This window comes from Aquarana catesbeiana, linkage group LG04 (assembly GCF_042186555.1).
Source record: "Aquarana catesbeiana isolate 2022-GZ linkage group LG04, ASM4218655v1, whole genome shotgun sequence".
NCBI classification, from domain to species: domain Eukaryota; kingdom Metazoa; phylum Chordata; class Amphibia; order Anura; family Ranidae; genus Aquarana; species Aquarana catesbeiana.
Window position 1 is genome coordinate 222,679,526 of NC_133327.1, and position 19,189 is coordinate 222,698,714.

Genomic DNA, 19,189 nt, shown 5'->3' on the forward strand with positions numbered 1-19,189 from the left:
TACACATAGGTGTGAATGGGTCCATAGTTTCCTTTCACTCTACACTGCAGTGCATAGATCTTACCCAGCCACACAAAACACATACATTTTCTGCTTTGCATGCATTTTCATGCAGCAAAGTACATAAGATTTGTTGCATAAAAAGGGACACGTGTGACTAGACCCAAGCAAATTAATCTGTTCAAATTTGGCATACATTTAATAGATAGTATAAGATTTATAGGTTTAAATTACTCTTCTTCACTTATGTTAAAGACCCATTAATTGGGTGATACATTTTCCATCCAAAGTGACAGGGTAATCCAAACAATCCAAAGAATGAGTGGTTAGCACGCCATCATCATTCCGATAGACCACAAAGTCAGTGCTTTGTTGCCACCGGCTGGGACATTTAGTTCCCTACTATTCATCTTTGTTGTCTTACTAAAACTCTGTAGAAAGCATTCATCACCTATACTTTGGCATCAGGATATAACTGTTATATCAGTGCATACTCTTAGTTACTAACATTATAGAGAACACTCTGGACAAAGTATTTTCTATTTACACATTTTTCAGATTGCTTGGATCTCCCTGTCACTTCCAGTGGAAAATCCTATCCCTAGATTTATGGTTCTTTTACTGGCGTTAAGGATAGTAATTTAGACAAGTTCATCTTATAATGTCTATTTTTATTTTTAATCCCAGTTTGTACAGATTGTTTTTTTCACTTTTTTCAATTTTTTATGTTGCAGGCTGATATATAGTTGTTTAAATTCATTTTTTTTGTCATTAATCTACATTTAGTACTCTATAATAACAAAGTGAAAATAGAATTTTAGAAATGTTTGCAAATGTATGAAAAAATCAAGACTGAAATATCACATTGGCATAATTATTCAAACCCTTTGCAACAACACTTGAAATTTAGCTTGGGCGCTTCCCATCTCTCTTTGTTGCTGAGATGTCTCTACACCTGAGTCCATTTGTGGTAAATTACATAAATTGGTTGGACATTATTTGCAAAGGCACACACCTCTCTATAAAAGTCTTCACAGCTGACAATGCATATTGTATCAGAGCAAAAGGCATGTAATCTAAGGAACTGTCTGCAGAGCTCAGAGACAAATTTATTGCAAGGTACAGATCTGGAGAAGGTTACAAAAAATGTCTGCTGCATTAAACATTCTCAAGAGCACAGTGGCCTCCATAATCCTCAAATGCAAGACGTTTAGCACACCCAGGACTCTTCCAAGAGCTGGTCGCCTGCCCAAACTGAGCAATTGGGGAGAAGGGGCTTAGTAAGAGAGGTGACCAAGAACCCGATGGTCAGGCTGACTGAGCTCTAGAGATCCTGTCTGGAGATGGGACAAAGTTCCAGAAGGACAACTGCAGACTTCCACTGATATGGGCTTTATGGCAGAGTGGCTAGAGGGAAGCCTCTCCTCAGTGCAAACACATGACAGCCTGCTTGGAGTTTGCAAAAAAGTACCTAAAGGACTCTCAGACTGTGAGGAACAAGATTCTCTGGTCTGATGAAACCAAGATTGAACTGTCTGAACTCAATTCTAAATGTTATGTCTGCAGGAAAGCAGACATCACCTGCCCACTACCATCCCATCAGTGAAGCATGGTAGTGGCAGCAGCATGCTGTGGGGGTGTTTTTCAGAAGCAGGGGCTGGGAGACTGGTCAGGATTGAGGGAAAGCTGAATTGAGCAACGTGCAGAGATAACCTCAATGAAAACCTGTTCCACAGCCCTCTGGACCTCAGACTGGGCAGAAGGTTCACCTTCTAACATGAAAACAATCCTAAGCACACAGCCAAGACAACACAAGAATGGCTTGGAGACAAGTATGTGAATATCCTAGAGTAGCCTAGCCGGAGCCCTGACTTAAACCTTCTATTGAACATCTCTGGAGAGACCTGAAAATGCTTGTCCACTGATGGCTTCCATTCAAATTGACTGATCTTGAGAGATTTTGCATAGAAGAATGGTAGAAAATCACCAATCCAGCTATGTAAAGCTTTTCATGTCATACCTAAAAAAACTTGAGGCTGTAATTGCTGCCAATGGGACTTCAACAAAGTACTAAGTAAAGATCTGAATACTTAAGTACATGTGATATTTCAGTTTTTTCTTTTAAATAAAAATACAGACATTTCTAAAATTCAGTTTTCACTTTGTCATTATGGGGTACTGAATGTAGATTAATGAGAAAATGAATTGAAAAAACTGTAGTATCAGGCTGCAACACAACAAAATTGAAAATAGTGAAGGGGGTCTGACTACTTTAGGAATGCACTGCAGCTGCAGTTATTATCCTGGTATAACTGCTTGCTGCCCAGGTCATATATATACATTTGCTGGCCAGCAAACAGTTTAAATGGAACTAAACCCTCCTAACCTTTTCAGCCAAGGAAGCTGGCATCTTAACCTCTGTTTGGTCTGCAGTTGCCATGGTGCTGCACAACTGTTCAGCTATGACGCCAGCCATTTGTTGACTTGACAGTTTGTTAAGAGCCAACATGAGCACACTAGTAACTGTAACTGCTGGTTCACACAGGGACAACACAACCTGCAGGCCATCTCACAGAGGCGACCTGCACACGACTTCAGCGGCGACTTGTAAAACGACTTCTGTATAGAAGTCAATGCAAGTCGCCTGAAGTCGCCCCAAAAATAGTACAAGAGCCTTTTTCTAAGTCGAAGCGATTTGCGTCACTCTTATTAGAACGGTTCCGTAGTACAGAACTGGACGCGACTTTTCGCGACTGTGTCAACCGGGGCTAACAGTTAACATTCACAGCGTGCCCTAACCTTGAATGTAACTGCTTTGAAAAACACTTAAAGCGAAGTTACACTCAAAAGTGCATGTTCCGCTTGTTTGCTTCCTCCCCCCTCTGATGCCACATTTGGCACCTTTTGGGGGGAGGGGGGAACGGGTACCTGTTTTTGACAGGTACCTGTCCCCACTTGTGGGAGACCTGGCTGCGGCGAGATGCGACGAGGTCCCCCGGACGTTCGGCCTCCTTAATCTGCCACCGTGCCAATTAAAAAGCACAGCGTGCTTCACGCATGTGCAGTAGGGAACCGGCTGTGAAGCCTAAACTCTTCACTGCTAGTTTCCCCTTAGCACGAATGGCGGCGGCAGCACCCGAGAGCCGATTGGAAAATCGGCTGGGGTGCTGACATTGCAGGATCCCTGGACAGGTAGCTGCTGACTTTAAATTTGCTGGTGGTGGTGGTGGTGGTGGTGGTGGTGGGGGGGGGGGGGGGCTGTTCCTCTTTAATTTGGTGAGTCAATTTAATTTATTCAAAACAGAACTAAACCCATCGATTTAATGGTTTCAAAAAACAGTTGCATTCCCGACATGCAGATAATGCTAACTGTCACATTTGCTTGTGTTCTCAACCGAACTGTCAAACCATCAAATGGCCGGTGTCATAACTGATCACATGTGCAGCATTATGACAGTTAAAGTCAGAGGCTAAGATGGCAGCCTTGGCTGAAAAGGATAGAAGTGTTTAGTTCCGCTTCAAGTGACCCTGATTATAGAAGTCATACCTTTGGCTAATTGAAAAACAATACTGATCAGTGTGAAAGATTGGTTTACTCTGCCTGTTATAGTGGTCTTTATTTGTACATATCAAAAGAACACAGGTAAAACTCCAGCATGCAGGGCAACAAAATAGCAGCAGTACACTCATGAGGTCAGTCTTGCTTTCCCTTCCTGTCAGCATGTTCAGAGGCCCCATTGCCTCTTCCTCTCCCAATATAACTGCTGCTTTGCTTAGCAGACTGGCAATGAAGACATCATCAAATACTTACAATTGATGCACTTAAAAGTACATCATATGATGTATTGAATATGTACAGTAATATGTCTTTTTTATATATATATGCCTGGCTATATTTTTCCTGGTTGGATGTTCAAGTGTATTTGATATGCTTCACTTTTACAGCGTTAACGTGGCTTGGAAATAGATGTTTCCTGACTTTCTGGCAATGTCTGAGTTTTTTCCAGCTGGCTAATGTATTAAGGAGAACATTTCAGTATAATGGAGACATGTATGATGTGACTAGGATCCATTGCTATAGTGATTGGGAATACTTTGCGGTGAACTAAAACAAGCATGATCAAGCATGAACTTTGGCTTTCCCTGCAAGCATGTCTTGGATCTGCCACCAGTTATCTATATGAACTCTGTAAAAACTCACAAATATCCTTTAAGCCAAATATTTTATGAATCTGATGACTCTATAAAATTAAAAGAGAATATCCATAGTTTGGTATGCCTTATAATACTTTTTCTATAATAATACAGTAAAATTCCTAGTGAATGTAAAAGATAGATCTATGCCAAGATGGTAAACATCTCATTACATCTAGACTTAAAATTTTGCACCATTGCAAAACAATGAAAATCTAAAATATGCAAAATTTCATAGCGAGACCTAAATGAAAATTTTTACTGGATCACCTATTTAGCTTAAATGAAAGTGTATGTGTAGACAAAACTAAGTTTTGGGTGGAGTAGGGAAGGCATAAAGCTTTATCAAGTTATTTTTTTGCTGTCTGTGGCCTGCTTGTAAATTTCCCTTTACTTCCTGTCCTGGAGATGCAGCAAGAAATAAGAGGAAATAGACTTATGCCCCGTACACATGGTCAGATTTTCCGTCGGAAAATGTGTGATAGGACCTTGTTGTCGGAAATTCGGACCGTGTGTGGGCTCCATCACACATTTTCCATCGGATTTTCCGACACACAAAGTTTGAGAGCAGGATATAAAATTTTCCGACAACAAAATCCGTTGTCGAAAATTCCGATCGTGTGTACACAAATCCGACGGACAAAGTGCCACGCATGCTCAGAATAAATAAAGCGATGAAAGCTATTGGCCACTGCCCCGTTTATAGTCCCGATGTACGTGTTTTACGTCACCGCGTTTAGAACGATCGGATTTTCCGACAACTTTGTGTGACCGTGTGTATGCAAGACAAGTTTGAGCCAACATCCGTCGGAAAAACTCCTAGGATTTTGTTGTCGGAATGTCCGAACAAAGTCCGACAGTGTGTACGGGGCATTAGTGAGCAGAACAAACTTATTGGATAATATACCCCAACCTCTTGTTCTGATGACAACCCAAAGCTCTTGAATTTCTAATCTTTTCTTTCAAGACTTTGAGCAAATAGAGAGGGGACAGATAGAGCAGTAAAAAACCTTTCCCAGTTTTGGATGCTGCGGGAAAGGTTGTTGTTTTTTTTTTTTTTTGTTCTATGTGTCCCCTGCTTTGTATAGTACAATGTTTTGATTTTTGACTTATACATATATATTTTACATTTCTGTACATACCTTAGATTTTAACAAAAATAAACTTATGCTTCTAAATTTTTGTTAAAATCTACAGTATGTACAGAAATGTAAAATATAAAATAAAAAAAAGTAAAAAATAAAGCCAAAAATAAAAACATTGTACTACACAAAGCAGCAAATAATTATAATATGTAAAGCAATACTTTTATTGCAATTGCTGTAGACACAAATCAACAACAATCCTAACCAAAAAATCCCTTATATCTAAAGATTCATTTACAACAATACCACAAAAAATGCTTAAATAAATGCTATAAATAAAATCATAGCTTTTTCAGTGGGTCAAATAAAATTCCTTCCAATTAATGAATTAGGTAAATTACCTGAAGAGTCCTATGCTGGGTACTAAAAAGATATGTATAAAAAGGTGTTAGAGATTCACAAAATGCAACATAAAAACCATATAGTATAATAAAAATGCATAAAAACTGTTTCAATTTTCAAATTTCAATATAAACCGGCCTATACCGCCTGATATTCGGTCCGTGTTTACTGCCCTTCAGTCTTCCTTCAAATTCTACTGATAAACAATTGGATTACAGTATTTGCGTATCCAGCTGAATCTTCATTTTGCTTATCTATACTCAGATAATTATTTACTTACTATCAGTTAAAGTTAAAAACTCAACTAATGGCCTGGACTGCGCATTGGGGAGAATGTAATATTCTGGTAAATTACTTCCTGCTCATTGCTCACCTTCCTTTACTTCCTCTGATAGAGAATTCACTTTTCCAACCTGGACTTGATTATCCAGCTACCTTTTTTGGATGGCCTGCACATGGTTTCACTTCTGCCTTCTCACTCTTGGAGAAGAACTCTGTTCTCCCATGGCTGGGAGAATGCAACAAGAAATGTAAGGGTGCAATTAGGGCGGCTAAGAAAGAACACGAAAGACACATAGCGGAGGAGAGCAAAAAAATCCCAAGAAATTCTTTAAGTATGTAAACAGTAAAAAAGGGAGGACAGACCATATTGGCCCCATAAAGAATGAGGAAGGACATCTGGACAATGGAAGACGGTGAAGGTATTGAATTTATTCTTCTCCTCAGTCTTCACAAGGGAATTGGGGGGCTTCAGTAACCAAAACTGCAGTGTTTATCCTCATGACACAACACAGGAAGCACCTCCATGGTTAACAGAGGACAAAATTAAAATTAGACTTGGGAAACCTAACATTAATAAATCACCGGGACCAGATGGCTTGCATCCAAGGGTACTTAGGGAACTCAGTCAAGTAATTGCCAGACCATTGTTCCTAATTTATACTGACAGTCTACTGACTGGAATGGTACCAGGTGATTGGAGAAAAGCCAATGTAGCACCAATATGTAAAAAGGGCCCAAAATACATCCCTGGGAATTACAGACCAGTTAGCCTAACATCAATAATATACAAGCTCTTGGATGATAAGGGACTATATACAAGATTTTAGTAATGAGAACAGTATCATTAGCAGTAATCAGTATGAATTCATGAAGAATCGTTCTTGCCAAAACCAATCTATTAACCTTCTATGAGGGGGTGAGATGCCATCCAGATAAAGGAAGGCCCATAGACGTGGTGTATCTGGATTTTGAAAAAGCATTTGACACAGTTCCCCATAAACGTTTACTGTACAAAGTAAGGTCTGTTAGCATAGACCATAGGGTGAATACATGGATTGAAAACTGGCTACAAGCGCGAGTTCAAAGGGTGGTGATAAATGGGGAGTACTCGGAATGGTCAGATGTGGGTAGTGGGGTCCCCCAGGGTTCTATGCTGGGACCAATTTTATTTATTTTGTTCATAAACGACCTGGTGGATGGGGTAAACAGTTCAATCTCTGTATTTTTGGATGATACTAAGCTAAGCAGGGTAATAACTTCTCTGCAGGATGTGGAAACCTTGCAAAAAGTTCTGAACAAATTAATGGGGTGGGCAACTACATGGCAAATGAGGTTTAATGTAGAAAAATGTAAAATAATGCATTTGGGTGGCAAAAATATGAATGCAATCTATACACTGGGGGGAGAACCTCTGGGGGAATCTCGGACCTGGGGGTCCTAGTAGATGGTAGGCTCAGCAATGACATGCAATGCCAAGCTGCTGCTAACAAAGCAAACAGAATATTGGCATGCATTAAAAAGGGATCAACTCCAGAGATAAAACGATAAATCTCCCACTCTACAAGACACTGGTCCGGCCACACCTAGAGTATGCTGTCCAGTTCTGGGCACCAGTCCTCAGGAAGGATGTACTGGAAATGGAGCGAGTACAAAGAAGGGCAACTAAGCTAATAAAGGGTCTGGAGGATATTAGTTTTGAGGAAAGGTTGCGAGCACTGAACTTATTGTCTCTGGAGAAGAGATGCTTGAGAGGGGATATGATTTCAATTTATAAATACCGTACTGGTGACCCCGCAATAGGGATAAAACTTTTTCGCAGAAGGGAGTTTAACAAGACACGTGGCCACATTAAAGTTAGAAGAAAAGAGGTTTAACCTTAAACTACGTAGAGGGTTCTTTACTTTAAGAGTGGCAAGGATGTGGAATTCCCTTCCACTGGTGGTAGTCTCAGTGGGGAGCATCGATATTTAAAAAAAAGTATTAGATAAGCACCTGAACGACCGCAACATACAGGGATATACAATGTAATACTGAAATATAATCACACACATAGGTTGGACTTGTGTCTTTTTTCAACCTCACCTACTATGTAACTATGTAACTATGGTCCTTAAAGGATAAGTTCACTTTAGAAGAAAAAAAAAATAAGTGCACATTTTTTTTGCAGGTTAAAAAACAAATCAGATTGCTGATGCCATGCAGATCTCTTGCACACTGTCAGTGTATCAACTTACTTGTACATCCTGTACAGGTAAGCTGATACTCCCTGACAGGAAGACTCAATGAACTACCAAAGCGCTCCACAGCGCCATGGTAGTTCATTGAGAACTGCAAGCCGACAGCTGCTAAGGATGTCGGGACTTGTAGTTCGTTCAGACACACGGAGCTGTGTGTCTGAATGACGTGGCCGTATGGGCGGAGCTCCGCATGGCTGTGCTGTTTTCAAATAGTAGCAGCTACTACGGGAAACTTTTCCCCGTACTGCTGCCACCTGGGGCAGTGGGCGGTGGCTGCAGCACTGGGAACATGTTACATGTTACATGTTACACCTTAAAATCAGGTGGAACATGTAACATGTTCCTGTAGGTGAACTTATTCTTTAAGGAAAGTTTCAAGGCCCCCTCTGAATAATTTAAAGACATCAAACTTAGCCATTGGATTTCATTACTTATATGTGACAAAGACCTCTCCACAGTTCTGACCACTTTGAACACATGCCACCATACTCCCTTAACGTTTAAACTGCTTTCCATAGTTTATTCCCACCTCAATTGCTTACATTCACCCAGTATGCACACTTATGTAGCAAAATGAGAACATGACTTGAACAATACTTGACTTCAATACTTGAACAACTACTGGTACTTGCATCATTATTATCACTACCCTTAAGTTGGCATATAAAGTTCTAACCAGGTGATACCTGGTACCATCCAGACTCACCCACATGTTCCCTTGTCATTTGGGTCTTTGTTTCAGAGGCTGCCAGACTACAGGTAATGTTCTCCCTATATGGCGGACCTGCCCAATGCTTGGTCATTTTTGGACCAAAGTATTTGCACTACTACATAAGCTTTTTGGGGTCCTTGGTTGGCTCTTTTACATTTCAAACCTCTGAATATTACTAAAAAACTCTTTAAAACATTTTTTCTTTATGCTTTGAAATTGACAATTAGCTAGAGCATGGAAAAAAAACAGTTTGCATATTCTTCTGAGGTTGAAACCGGAAATCACGATCGATTAACAGCCTGCCGGATTAGCTTCTGATTATCGCAAGCGGCTGCTATCGCTACTAGCGATAATCACTGTCTTTTCCCAGCGTGGGCAGCTTCCCCCGCCCCCCCCCCCCCCCGCCAGAAGCAGACAATGACCTGGCAGGAGGGATTCCCCTGTCAGCGGTTTCTATTCTGATGGGGAAATCGTTCAAATTTTTTTCCCGCAACCCATGGCCGTGGAAAGAAATGTGCACCGTCTATGGCTAGCCTTATACTTCTCTCTAACTTTCTTTTTCTTTTCCTATTCTTCTTTTGCATTTAGTTAACTAGAACAGGTGTCAACACTACAGTCTCAAATGTCCTCTCTTTGGTTTGGAATGCAGTATCGTTAGTATTCCGTACCCTTTATGTTTAATTGCATGCGAATAAGGACACAACGCGGTTTGCATTGCATTCTGTTTTTTTTTTTTGTTAATTTCTTTTCATTAAAAATTTTTAAGTTGCATATTCAAAGTATAGACAAATCATTTAAATAAAAATCACCCATGACTAATACAACATACTCCTCTTCCTAATTTAAATAAGGATACTGTACATGGCATACATTTTCATACAATGATCAGACACATGGACACCCAAGAGGATCTGGCCATCAAAAAAGAAGAAATGAAATGACATTCTCATGTGTGTGGATGCTTATAGATAGGGTTGGGTGGACTCTATTGTAGGGGGAAACCTGTTCTAACCACATTTGTTGGCTCTATAATGAGCTTGCACTAATTTGTTCCTCTCTCTGTCCCTCTCTCCACCAGTCACATAGGAACTCAGAAATTTAAGAAGCACTCTGCAGACAGAGAATACCTGAGTGTGGTTGGATTTTGTTTTTTTAAACAAGTCTTCCTAAGTCTTTGGCAGCTTCCCACTGACTGTTTATTACAGCTGTAGTATTGTTTTTGAGCATCCTGCTTGGCACTGCCAACATTTTCCCAACATTTATCACTAACTTCCAATTCATACCCATTTTGGCAGTTTTATGTAGCATGTTACAAAGAACTGAGGACAGTAAGAACATTGCAGCCGATAATTCCTGGGAATGGTTTGAATGACAGTAACGCTACACCGATTCTTTGTCATTGGGAACACCCATCACATAAATCTTACTTCCTGAGAAAATGCATATTAACTTTTCCACCAACAAGAAAAGAGCACTTGGTCATGCAGCAGTTCACTGATGAGAATGTAACTGGGGTTTGTGCCTGTTTACTCCCCTTACCCTTCCTTTTGCATTTTGTAGTGTTTTGTGCGGACAAACTGAACTAAATAGGGGAAGTTAGAGTATGAAGTCATGAGTTCCCCAGTAGAGACACCAGATGTTATATTGTTCTAAACCGCTTTTATCTTATTTTGACAGGTCATTCTAGTTCAGGTTAACCCAGGAGAAACCTTCACAATACGAGCGGAGGACGGAACACTGCAGTGCATTCAAGGTAAGGAAAACTGACGTCTGTTTTAGGCTGGAGCTGCAAAGCTTTTCTCACACTAGCCCGTTCATATGTGACACTGAAACCTCTAAATCCCTCACTGTGGTTTCTGGGGCCTGGGAGCATGATTCAGTCAGCCTTTCAGAGTAAAATATTCAGTTGGTTTATGTTTCTTCCACTTACAAGGAATAAATAAATGGGTTTATTTAGGTACAAAATTCAGTAGTCCTGATGCTGTATGTGTTCCAGCCCACTGTGTCTGACAAGGGTATGCAAGGCCATCCAGTAAATTCAGTTATATGTGCCCTTAGTCATCTAACCAGACTATATTTAATCAGACCATTTATAATGCCAGAAATCATACAGTTCCATCGCAGCTCTGAGCCTGCATCAAATTGCATAATCTTAAAGCAGAATTTTTATAGATGGAGTTTTTGCCTGCTTACTATAATTGATTTTCTGGGGCAGCCACTTGTCTATTGGAACAGTTGTACCATTTCAAAATACAAAAAAAAACACTTTATAGTCCTTTTTTTAATAAATATTATAGTAAGCTTAGTAGCATTTTATAACCCTCTGACAGAGTGATGGGCTTTAAGCGACACTAAACTCTGGTTTAAAAAAAATATATATATTCATATATTTATTCTTTACTCAGTACCTTTGATTGCTGTCTGCTTCTCCAAATTCCTTTTTTTTTTTTGTTTTGATCTGACTTCCTACTGGGGGGGTGGCTATGTTTGTACTCTATGGTCCCTTTGTATGTAGGACTGTAGCATCCATTGGTTGGTGATTATAGCAATCTCACTATTGCCGTGTCTTAGGTGCAAAGGTAAATGGCATCCAGAACTCTCCATCTTTTATACACATACATGGGCAGTGCAAGCATCAACCAGTATAATAAAAGTGCAAGCACTGTTTTTTTTTTACTTTTCATTGGATTGGAACACTTGGTACACTTTTTGTTGCGTGTTAGTGCACTAAATATAGATTAAATCGCTCTGTGTTGTGGTAACTAAAGATTCTCTGCTTCAATAGGTCCAAATCTATAGCTTGTTCTTGTTACCAATACATTTTAGTATAGGTTCTATTTAATGATAGCAACACACACAGATCCATAACTTTGCTCAAGACTGGTCTCTCTTATACATAGACAATGTATTTTCCATTGAAAATATGAAAAAATATCAGCTGTACTTTGCTTAGCTCCTCTGAGCATATTTTCTAATAGTCAATTAATTGACTGCATACGGCAATTTCTCCACCTATGAACCAACCTTCTTTGATGCATTTCACCACTCCTGGCTTGCTCACAAGGATAGGGGGAATAGGGAAATATGCTAAGACGAACTAAGTGGAGTGTGGCTGATATTTTTTTATATTTCCAATAGAGTGGAGACATTCTATTTAAAAATGTTCAGGAACATTAGTATAGCTACTGTCCAGTGACTCAAATACATCTCACTGAGTAGTCCTTCAATTTGGAGGTAATTATAACCATGCGGTATAGGGTCAATGATTACAACACATGGAGCAGTAGAGAGAAGAAACCTAATTGTTCTTTTTATATATTTCAGCTTAAGAGCATTGATACACAAACAGATTTTATGATATTAAATGCTAAATGGTGGATGGAGTTAGAAGGAACTTTACAGGCTTGTTTTTGCAAGTATTTCAGAATTATTAATCTGCAACATCAGATGGTGATGATTTGGAGACCATTGATTTAGATTTAGATTAGATTTAGTGCTATGTTCTTCATTGCCTAGTGGTACCTACTGTATATAAAGAGTAAAATCTTTAAAAAAGCACATGCTTTGTAGCTGGGCCACCATCACAACCATAGTAACTTGCTCCCATCCCAGCAGATTCCTGCCACTGCCCTTCCAATGCAGTACAGTTATTAACAGGGTCCAATAGAAGGGGTGAATTTTTTAATCAAATAGAGTTTTATTGAAAGAACAAAAGATGAAAATAAGCTAGTTTACAAAATCTTCCTCATTTCTACTCAGTACAGCATTACACTTCTTGGATCAGAGAAAAAATAAACCATTTGAACAGAGGCCTTCTATGAGGTGTGGATATCCCAGGTGCCATACACCCTACTGTGCCTATCACCTCCCCTCTATAGAAGTAGTTGGTCCAGAATTAGATCAACCGGAGCCAATCCAGGAATGTCTAGCCATTGCGCCCAGATTTTGTCAAATTTTTTCACACTGCCCGTGTTGATAAATGTATTTTTCCAGCCTAATAGTGTCACCTATTTGATTTAGCCACTTCTTTACCATTGGAGGTTCTACTGATTTCCAGTGTCTCAAGATCATTTTCCTAGCCTGGAAGAGAGCCCTAGCTATCGCTAGTCTAGAGGGTTCCTCCTCAGGGATATTGTCTTTAATTCCCAGCAAGCACAGTTTAGGGTGTTCAATAAACTGGACCTGAAATACCTGGTTAATGGTTTCCAGCACCTCCTTCCAGTAGGTATGCAATTTAGGGCACATCCATAGCATGTGGATCAAGTCACCGTGGTCCCTCATACACCTTGTACAGGAAGGATCATCTCGCACACCCATTCTCACCAGTCTAGCTGGCGTGTAATGGACTCGCAGGAATATATATAACTGGAGCAACCTATGGGCCACGTTTAAAGAACATATGGGAACTGCCGAAAGAGCCTCTTCCCATTGGTCCTCCTCAAAGGCTCCTATATCCCTCTCCCACTTGGGAGAAGGAAGAAAGGAATTTGTTATGTAGCATAGAGTAGCTGCACGAAATGAAGCCTTTGTATGAGGTTACTTCCCTCATATAATTGAAAATGGGCGTGGGACGCCTCACTATCCAATTGGGCCTTAACCCCGTGTTGGAGTTGGAAATAATAGAACTGCATGAAGGCAGGGAGTCAAAATTCCGACTGTAAAGCAGGGAATGTGCGAAGTTTGCCATCTCTAAATATTTGGGTCATGTTTGTGAGCCCATAAAGTTGTCATCTTGTACCGTATTGTAGTTTCTCCAACTCCAAGTATCGCTTGTTTCCCCAGATGGGGCTATACCTGGTGAAACCCTCTATTTATTGTAAAGCTCTAGCTTTGTTCCATACTTTCTGCGTCAAGTTTTAAGTAAAAAGAATCAACTTATTTGTTTTGGAAAACCTCAGCGCCTCCAGGCCCCTCCGCCACCCCCTTGTGAACCGGAGAAGGTACGCCGTAGAGACCACTCGGAGGGTTCAGGACCCTAGCTATGTGTTGGAGTTGGGAAGTCAGATAGTACAGCCATTGGTTTTGGAAGTTCTATCCCAGCTGCCTCCTTAGGATGCTGTAACTGCTCAAATTTTACCCTTGCTGTTGAGTTTAGCCAAACAAGGGACCTGAAAATGGAATTAACTCTAAATTGGTTTAGTGGGACCACCATGGGGGGAGTTGTGGAGTATATACAGGAGCTGTGGCATCGGGATCATTTTGATCACGTTTATACTACCCACCGGGGATAGTTTCAATCTAGACCACATCTTTACCTGATCCCTGCAGTGATTCAATAGAGGGGACAGATTTAACGTGATATATTCTAGAGGGTTAGGCGTAACCTGTATGCCCAGATACCTGAACTTCATGGAATCAGCGATGTCTAGTAGGTTTGGCACCTGCAGGCACGATTTCTTATCTAGGAGCATGAGAGAAGACTTGGTCCAGTTAATCACTAAACCTGAATATTAACCAAACATCCAGACAACCACCATAGCCTCCTTCAGGGACTTTGACGTGTCTCCCAAAAGGAGCATGGTGTCGTCTGCATAAAGCATACATTTTTCATGGAGCTCTCTGTACTGAAAGCCCCTGATGTCTGCATTAGCATGAATACGGGCAGCCAACGGTTCTATGGCCAGAGCAAACAGTAGAGGTGACAAGGGGTATCCCAGTCTGGTGCCCCTAAGTAGGTTAAAGTATGGGATACCCTTCCTGATTCTCTAATTGCTGCCTTTGGAGAGCTGTATAATAGTTGCACCCAGATTATGTAGTCTGACCCAAAACCAAATTTGTGCAGGATAGCCCATAAATAGGACCATTTGATACTGTCAAAGGCCTTGTAAGCGTCAAGAGAGAGTAAGGCCCCGTCCCCTATATTATCAGAAGTGGATTGTAGATTGACAAATAACCTGTGTAAATTTATGACCGTAGATTTCTGAGGCATGAACCCAGCTTGATCTGAATGAATTATGGAACGGGTCTTCAGGTCTGGTACGGATTTTAAGGGAAACCCTGCGCCAAATTTAAAAAAATGGCGTTGGTGTACCACCCAAAATCCATACCAGACCCTTTTCCGAGCATGCAACCTGGCAGGCTGCAGGAAAAGAGGGGGGGGGCAAGAGAGCGCCCCCCCCCTCCTGAACCATACCAGGCCACATGCCCTCAACATGGGGAGGGTGCTTTGGGGAATTTTTTTAATTCTGGCACATGGTTTCCCCCTTAAAAATTTTTTTAAAATTTGGTCCCCTTAATTTCCATATCAGACCTGAAGGGCTTGGTATGGATTTTAGGGGAACCCCCATGCAATTTTTTATTTTGGTTCGGGGTTCCCCTTAATATTCATACCAGACCCAAAGGGCCTAGTAATGAACTGGGGGGGATACCATGCTTTTTTTTTCAATGAGTTTTATCCAATTTAGCCGAGAACCGACAATTCATTACAGCCGCGATCAGTTTTAAATGACAATTTTTCCTTTAGAAATATCATTTTGCTGTGGTACTGTTCTAAACACGGGAAAAATGCGCCACTTTACAGGCATACTATAGACACCCCCAGGCACAATATTTAAAGGAATATTTCATTTTTATTGTTTCACTTTAAGCATTAAAAAAATCACTGCTCCCGAAAGAACTTCAGTTTTTTAAAAAAAAATTGCATTGATACATGTCCCCTGGGGCAGGACCCAGGTCCCCAAACACTTTTTATGACAATAACTTGCATATAAGCCTTTAAAATTAGCACTTTTGAATATTCATGTTCGTGTCCCATAGACTTTAACAGTGTTCATGTGTTCTGCCAAATTTTTTGCCTGTTCGCATGTTTTGCTGTGAACCGAACAGGAGGGTGTTCGGCTCATCACTAGTAGATACATATCTGAGCATTTAAAATATGGCACATTCCTCATTAATCCAGAACCCTTCCCCCCTCTCCAGGCCCAGTGAAGGGTAGCCTGCACAGGGCAAAACAAACATAATGTCTGAGTGCTTAAGTGTTGTGATCCAAAGTTCCAAACAAGCTGAACCACTGAGTGCAATGACACTCTAAACTCTGTGTGTACAATCCGTTGAATTACGGCCTTAGATATGTCCGCAAGCAGATGTTCTAATGCCCTGGTCTCTGTCACCAACCTAAAGTCACTCAGGAGAAGGCTTGCAATGCAGGATTGAACAGCAGGTAAGTTAGTAGAACAACAGGTCCTGTCTCCTGCTGGCATCACAACCACCAGCCGGGGATCCACATTGGGCAATTCGTGACACATTAATCACGGGGTAGGAATTTGCTTCACACACGCTCTCTCCGTAGAGAGATAGAGAGCAAAAAAAATCTTGTTCCCAGCACATCAGATATCAATGTAGAAAAAAAAAGGGGGGGAGGCAGCAGTTAAAAAGGGGACTGCCCTGGCACTTTTGAGCCGGTACCACATGGAGGCCTGGAGCACGTCGACCTCCTGGCCTGACGAAAAGCATTCTCATTTGTATCCAACCAAGCTGATGCATCAGCTGCTTTTTCAAAGAAATGGGCCTAGCCTCTCGCCGTGATGCATAGCCTCGCCGGGTAGAGCATAGCATAAGGCGCCTGTAATTTCTGTAGCCTTTTCTTAACCTTAGTGAAATGGGCCCTTCTTTTCTGCACATCCGAGGAAAAGTCAGGATAGAAGAAGATATGTGCCCCATTAAACTGTACATTTTGCCTTTCCCTAGCCAGATGAAGCATAATCTCTCTATCTCTGTAATGTAGCATTAGTGCCAGGATGGGACGAGGGGGATGCCCTGGGGGAAGGGGCCTCGGGGGGACTCTGTGAGCTCTCTCCACCGCATATAGAGATGTAAATGCCTCCTTCCCAAACACCTCCAGCAACCATCTTTCCACAAAATCAGTGGGGTCTCTACCCTCCATTTTCTCAGGGAGACCCACAATTTGACATTATTACGTCTTATTCTGTTCTTGAGGTCATCAACACGTTGCTCTACAGCTGCAACCATCCTGGTGTTATGTTGTGAGTCTCTTATCAGAGGGGGAAGATTGTCCTTTATGTCACTGATCCTGCTTTCAGCAGCAGTGGTTCTTTCTCTGATCTTTTGTATACCCTGCCTTATCAAAGACACTTCCTCCTTCAACCCACCAAAGCGTTCCTGCAAAGTATTAACTGAGGTAGTACATTTATTAACAGCTCTCAGGATCTCAGCTAGTGTAGTCTGTGCGGTCTCCTCATCCTCACTGCCCTCTTCCAGCTCTTCTGACTGTGCACCCATGAGGTTTGCATCTGTGCACTCAGGACCTCCTTCCTCCATATTCCCTTGTGCAATGAAATCCCCCTCAGGCCCCCCCCCCCTCGGCTGGGTCAGTAATATTCCGGGACCCTGCTAGCTTCTGGGCATAGTAACGGATGTCTTTGGGGGGGGTCACCGCTGGTATTCTTAGGGATTTTGGGAGGTTTGCTCAGTTTCATTTGTTTTATCGGTGCCATGCCATGTGCACTGCTGGAGCCCCGCAGCGGCGCCATTTTGGAGCTCCGGATGCTGCACCTCTTCCTTGCTCTTTCCCCTCAATACCATCATGGATTCATTCAGTTAGTAGCTCAGCAGGGTCTCACTAGGTTCCGGAGTAGTCCTATAGCCATTAGACAGCACTGTGAAGCCGGAAACAGGATCAAATCAGGGTAACCTGTGGGAACTCTGTGAGAAAGCTGCTACCCACATGCCGGCCCAGGCCATGTCCCCCAGAAGGGGTGAATTTCCAATATGAACATAGACAGCAATAAAACACTTGCCAGGTGCCCTACCCCTTTCCTACTATATCCAAAATAAAAAAGAAAAGGGTTTGGATTTAGATGCACTTTAATAAAAGGCTTAAAGATGAAATGCAGGTACAGATTTTTTTACATATTTACAGTGGTCCAGCTTGGATCAGTGTAATTATGTATCACCCCTATCTGCCAATCCTCCTGGAAGCTGGAAATCTTCACTAGCTTCTGGGTTGCTGCTTACTGAACACAGGAGATTGTTTGGGAGAGGGGTGTCATTCAGAAAGTGCTTTGCATTTTCTCAATTAATGCGACACATTCTTTGATTGGAAGAGCTGCAGACTGTGACATCACCACCCCACCTCTTCCAGTCAGAACAGTGGGATAGAGCAAAGCGCTCTCTGAATGGAACCCTGCCGAGTGTGCTACCTCTTGTGTTCAGTAAGCAGCAGGGTAGCTGGAAGCTAGTGGAAATCCCTGTAATAATGGTAGGTAGATCATTGTAGTAGTGGTAGAGTAGAGCTTGCCTTGCAGTAGGCAATATCTACCTGATTTGCTGCTTCTAATGCTCACTGTGAGAAGCTCACAGTAACCATTGAAATCAGAAAAAACAATTTTATGGTCAAACAAGTTTTTATTAAACAATTTTAGAGATGAAATTACAAGCGATTAGTATTTAAGAATATGTTACATAATAAACAAGGAAAATGGTACAAACATTGGTCTCAGGAAGGATTTTCCAAAAGGGATTTAACAGCAAGATATAAATATTATCTGTACAGATAAACATGTTATATATATAGATCGCTAGAACTTACAGGAAGGCCATAAATGCAAAGTACCAACAAAATAAAAGAGAACGTGTCAATATCTAATGTGAAAAGAAAAAAAATGTGTGTGTGTGTGTGTGTGTGTATGTGTGTGTGTGTGTGTGTGTGTGTGTGGGGGGGGGGGGTAGCTGTGGGAGTATCACCTATATAATTAAGACAAACTCTAAACACAGTGAAGACCAAACTGCAAAGGGTCTAGAGACTGCAGTGGATGTAACCCCCCCCCCAAAAAAAAATTATTTAAGGCTTGCACCTTGTACAGTATAGGATTTCATGTCATCTGTGCCCAGTCTTGCCACAAAGAGTTAATCCAGCTCTGAGCAGTCCTCTTATCTTTTTTCAGTGAGATAAAAACTGACAGACAGAGAAATGTGAGTCAGTTCTTCCCCCTTGCTGTGAGTGACAGGTGATTTACATATCTCATTTACAGCAAGGGGGAAGAACTGACTCATAGGGGGGAGGGGCGTGATAAAAATGGGTTAGAATAACCAGTTTTAGTACAGAAGAGGAGCCTGTACAATGTTGCAAGGCAAAAAGTAAGGCTGGGGTTCAGCTTAAAATAGTTTATTTGTACAGAGTTATATATCAGACCTGACTGAGTGACAGTTTTGCAAGAAAGGGAGAAGAAGGAATTTGGACCAGGAGGAGGTGGGATGGGAAAAGTGGTAGATGTGTTACTCCTTGTAAGAACTAATATGTTCATATATTTGCTAATGTA

General features: G+C 41.3%; 1 protein-coding gene across 2 annotated transcripts in view; it reads left to right on the forward strand.

Annotated features, from left to right (window-relative positions):
• The window catches only part of FNDC3B (fibronectin type III domain containing 3B), a 471,921-nt gene that overhangs the window by 155,308 nt on the left and 297,424 nt on the right, over nt 1-19,189 (forward strand). For both annotated transcript variants that reach the window (XM_073626229.1, XM_073626230.1), the window contains one exon: nt 10,590-10,665. In XM_073626229.1, the coding sequence (XP_073482330.1) occupies nt 10,590-10,665 (76 nt within the window). The remainder of the gene's footprint in view (nt 1-10,589; nt 10,666-19,189) is intronic.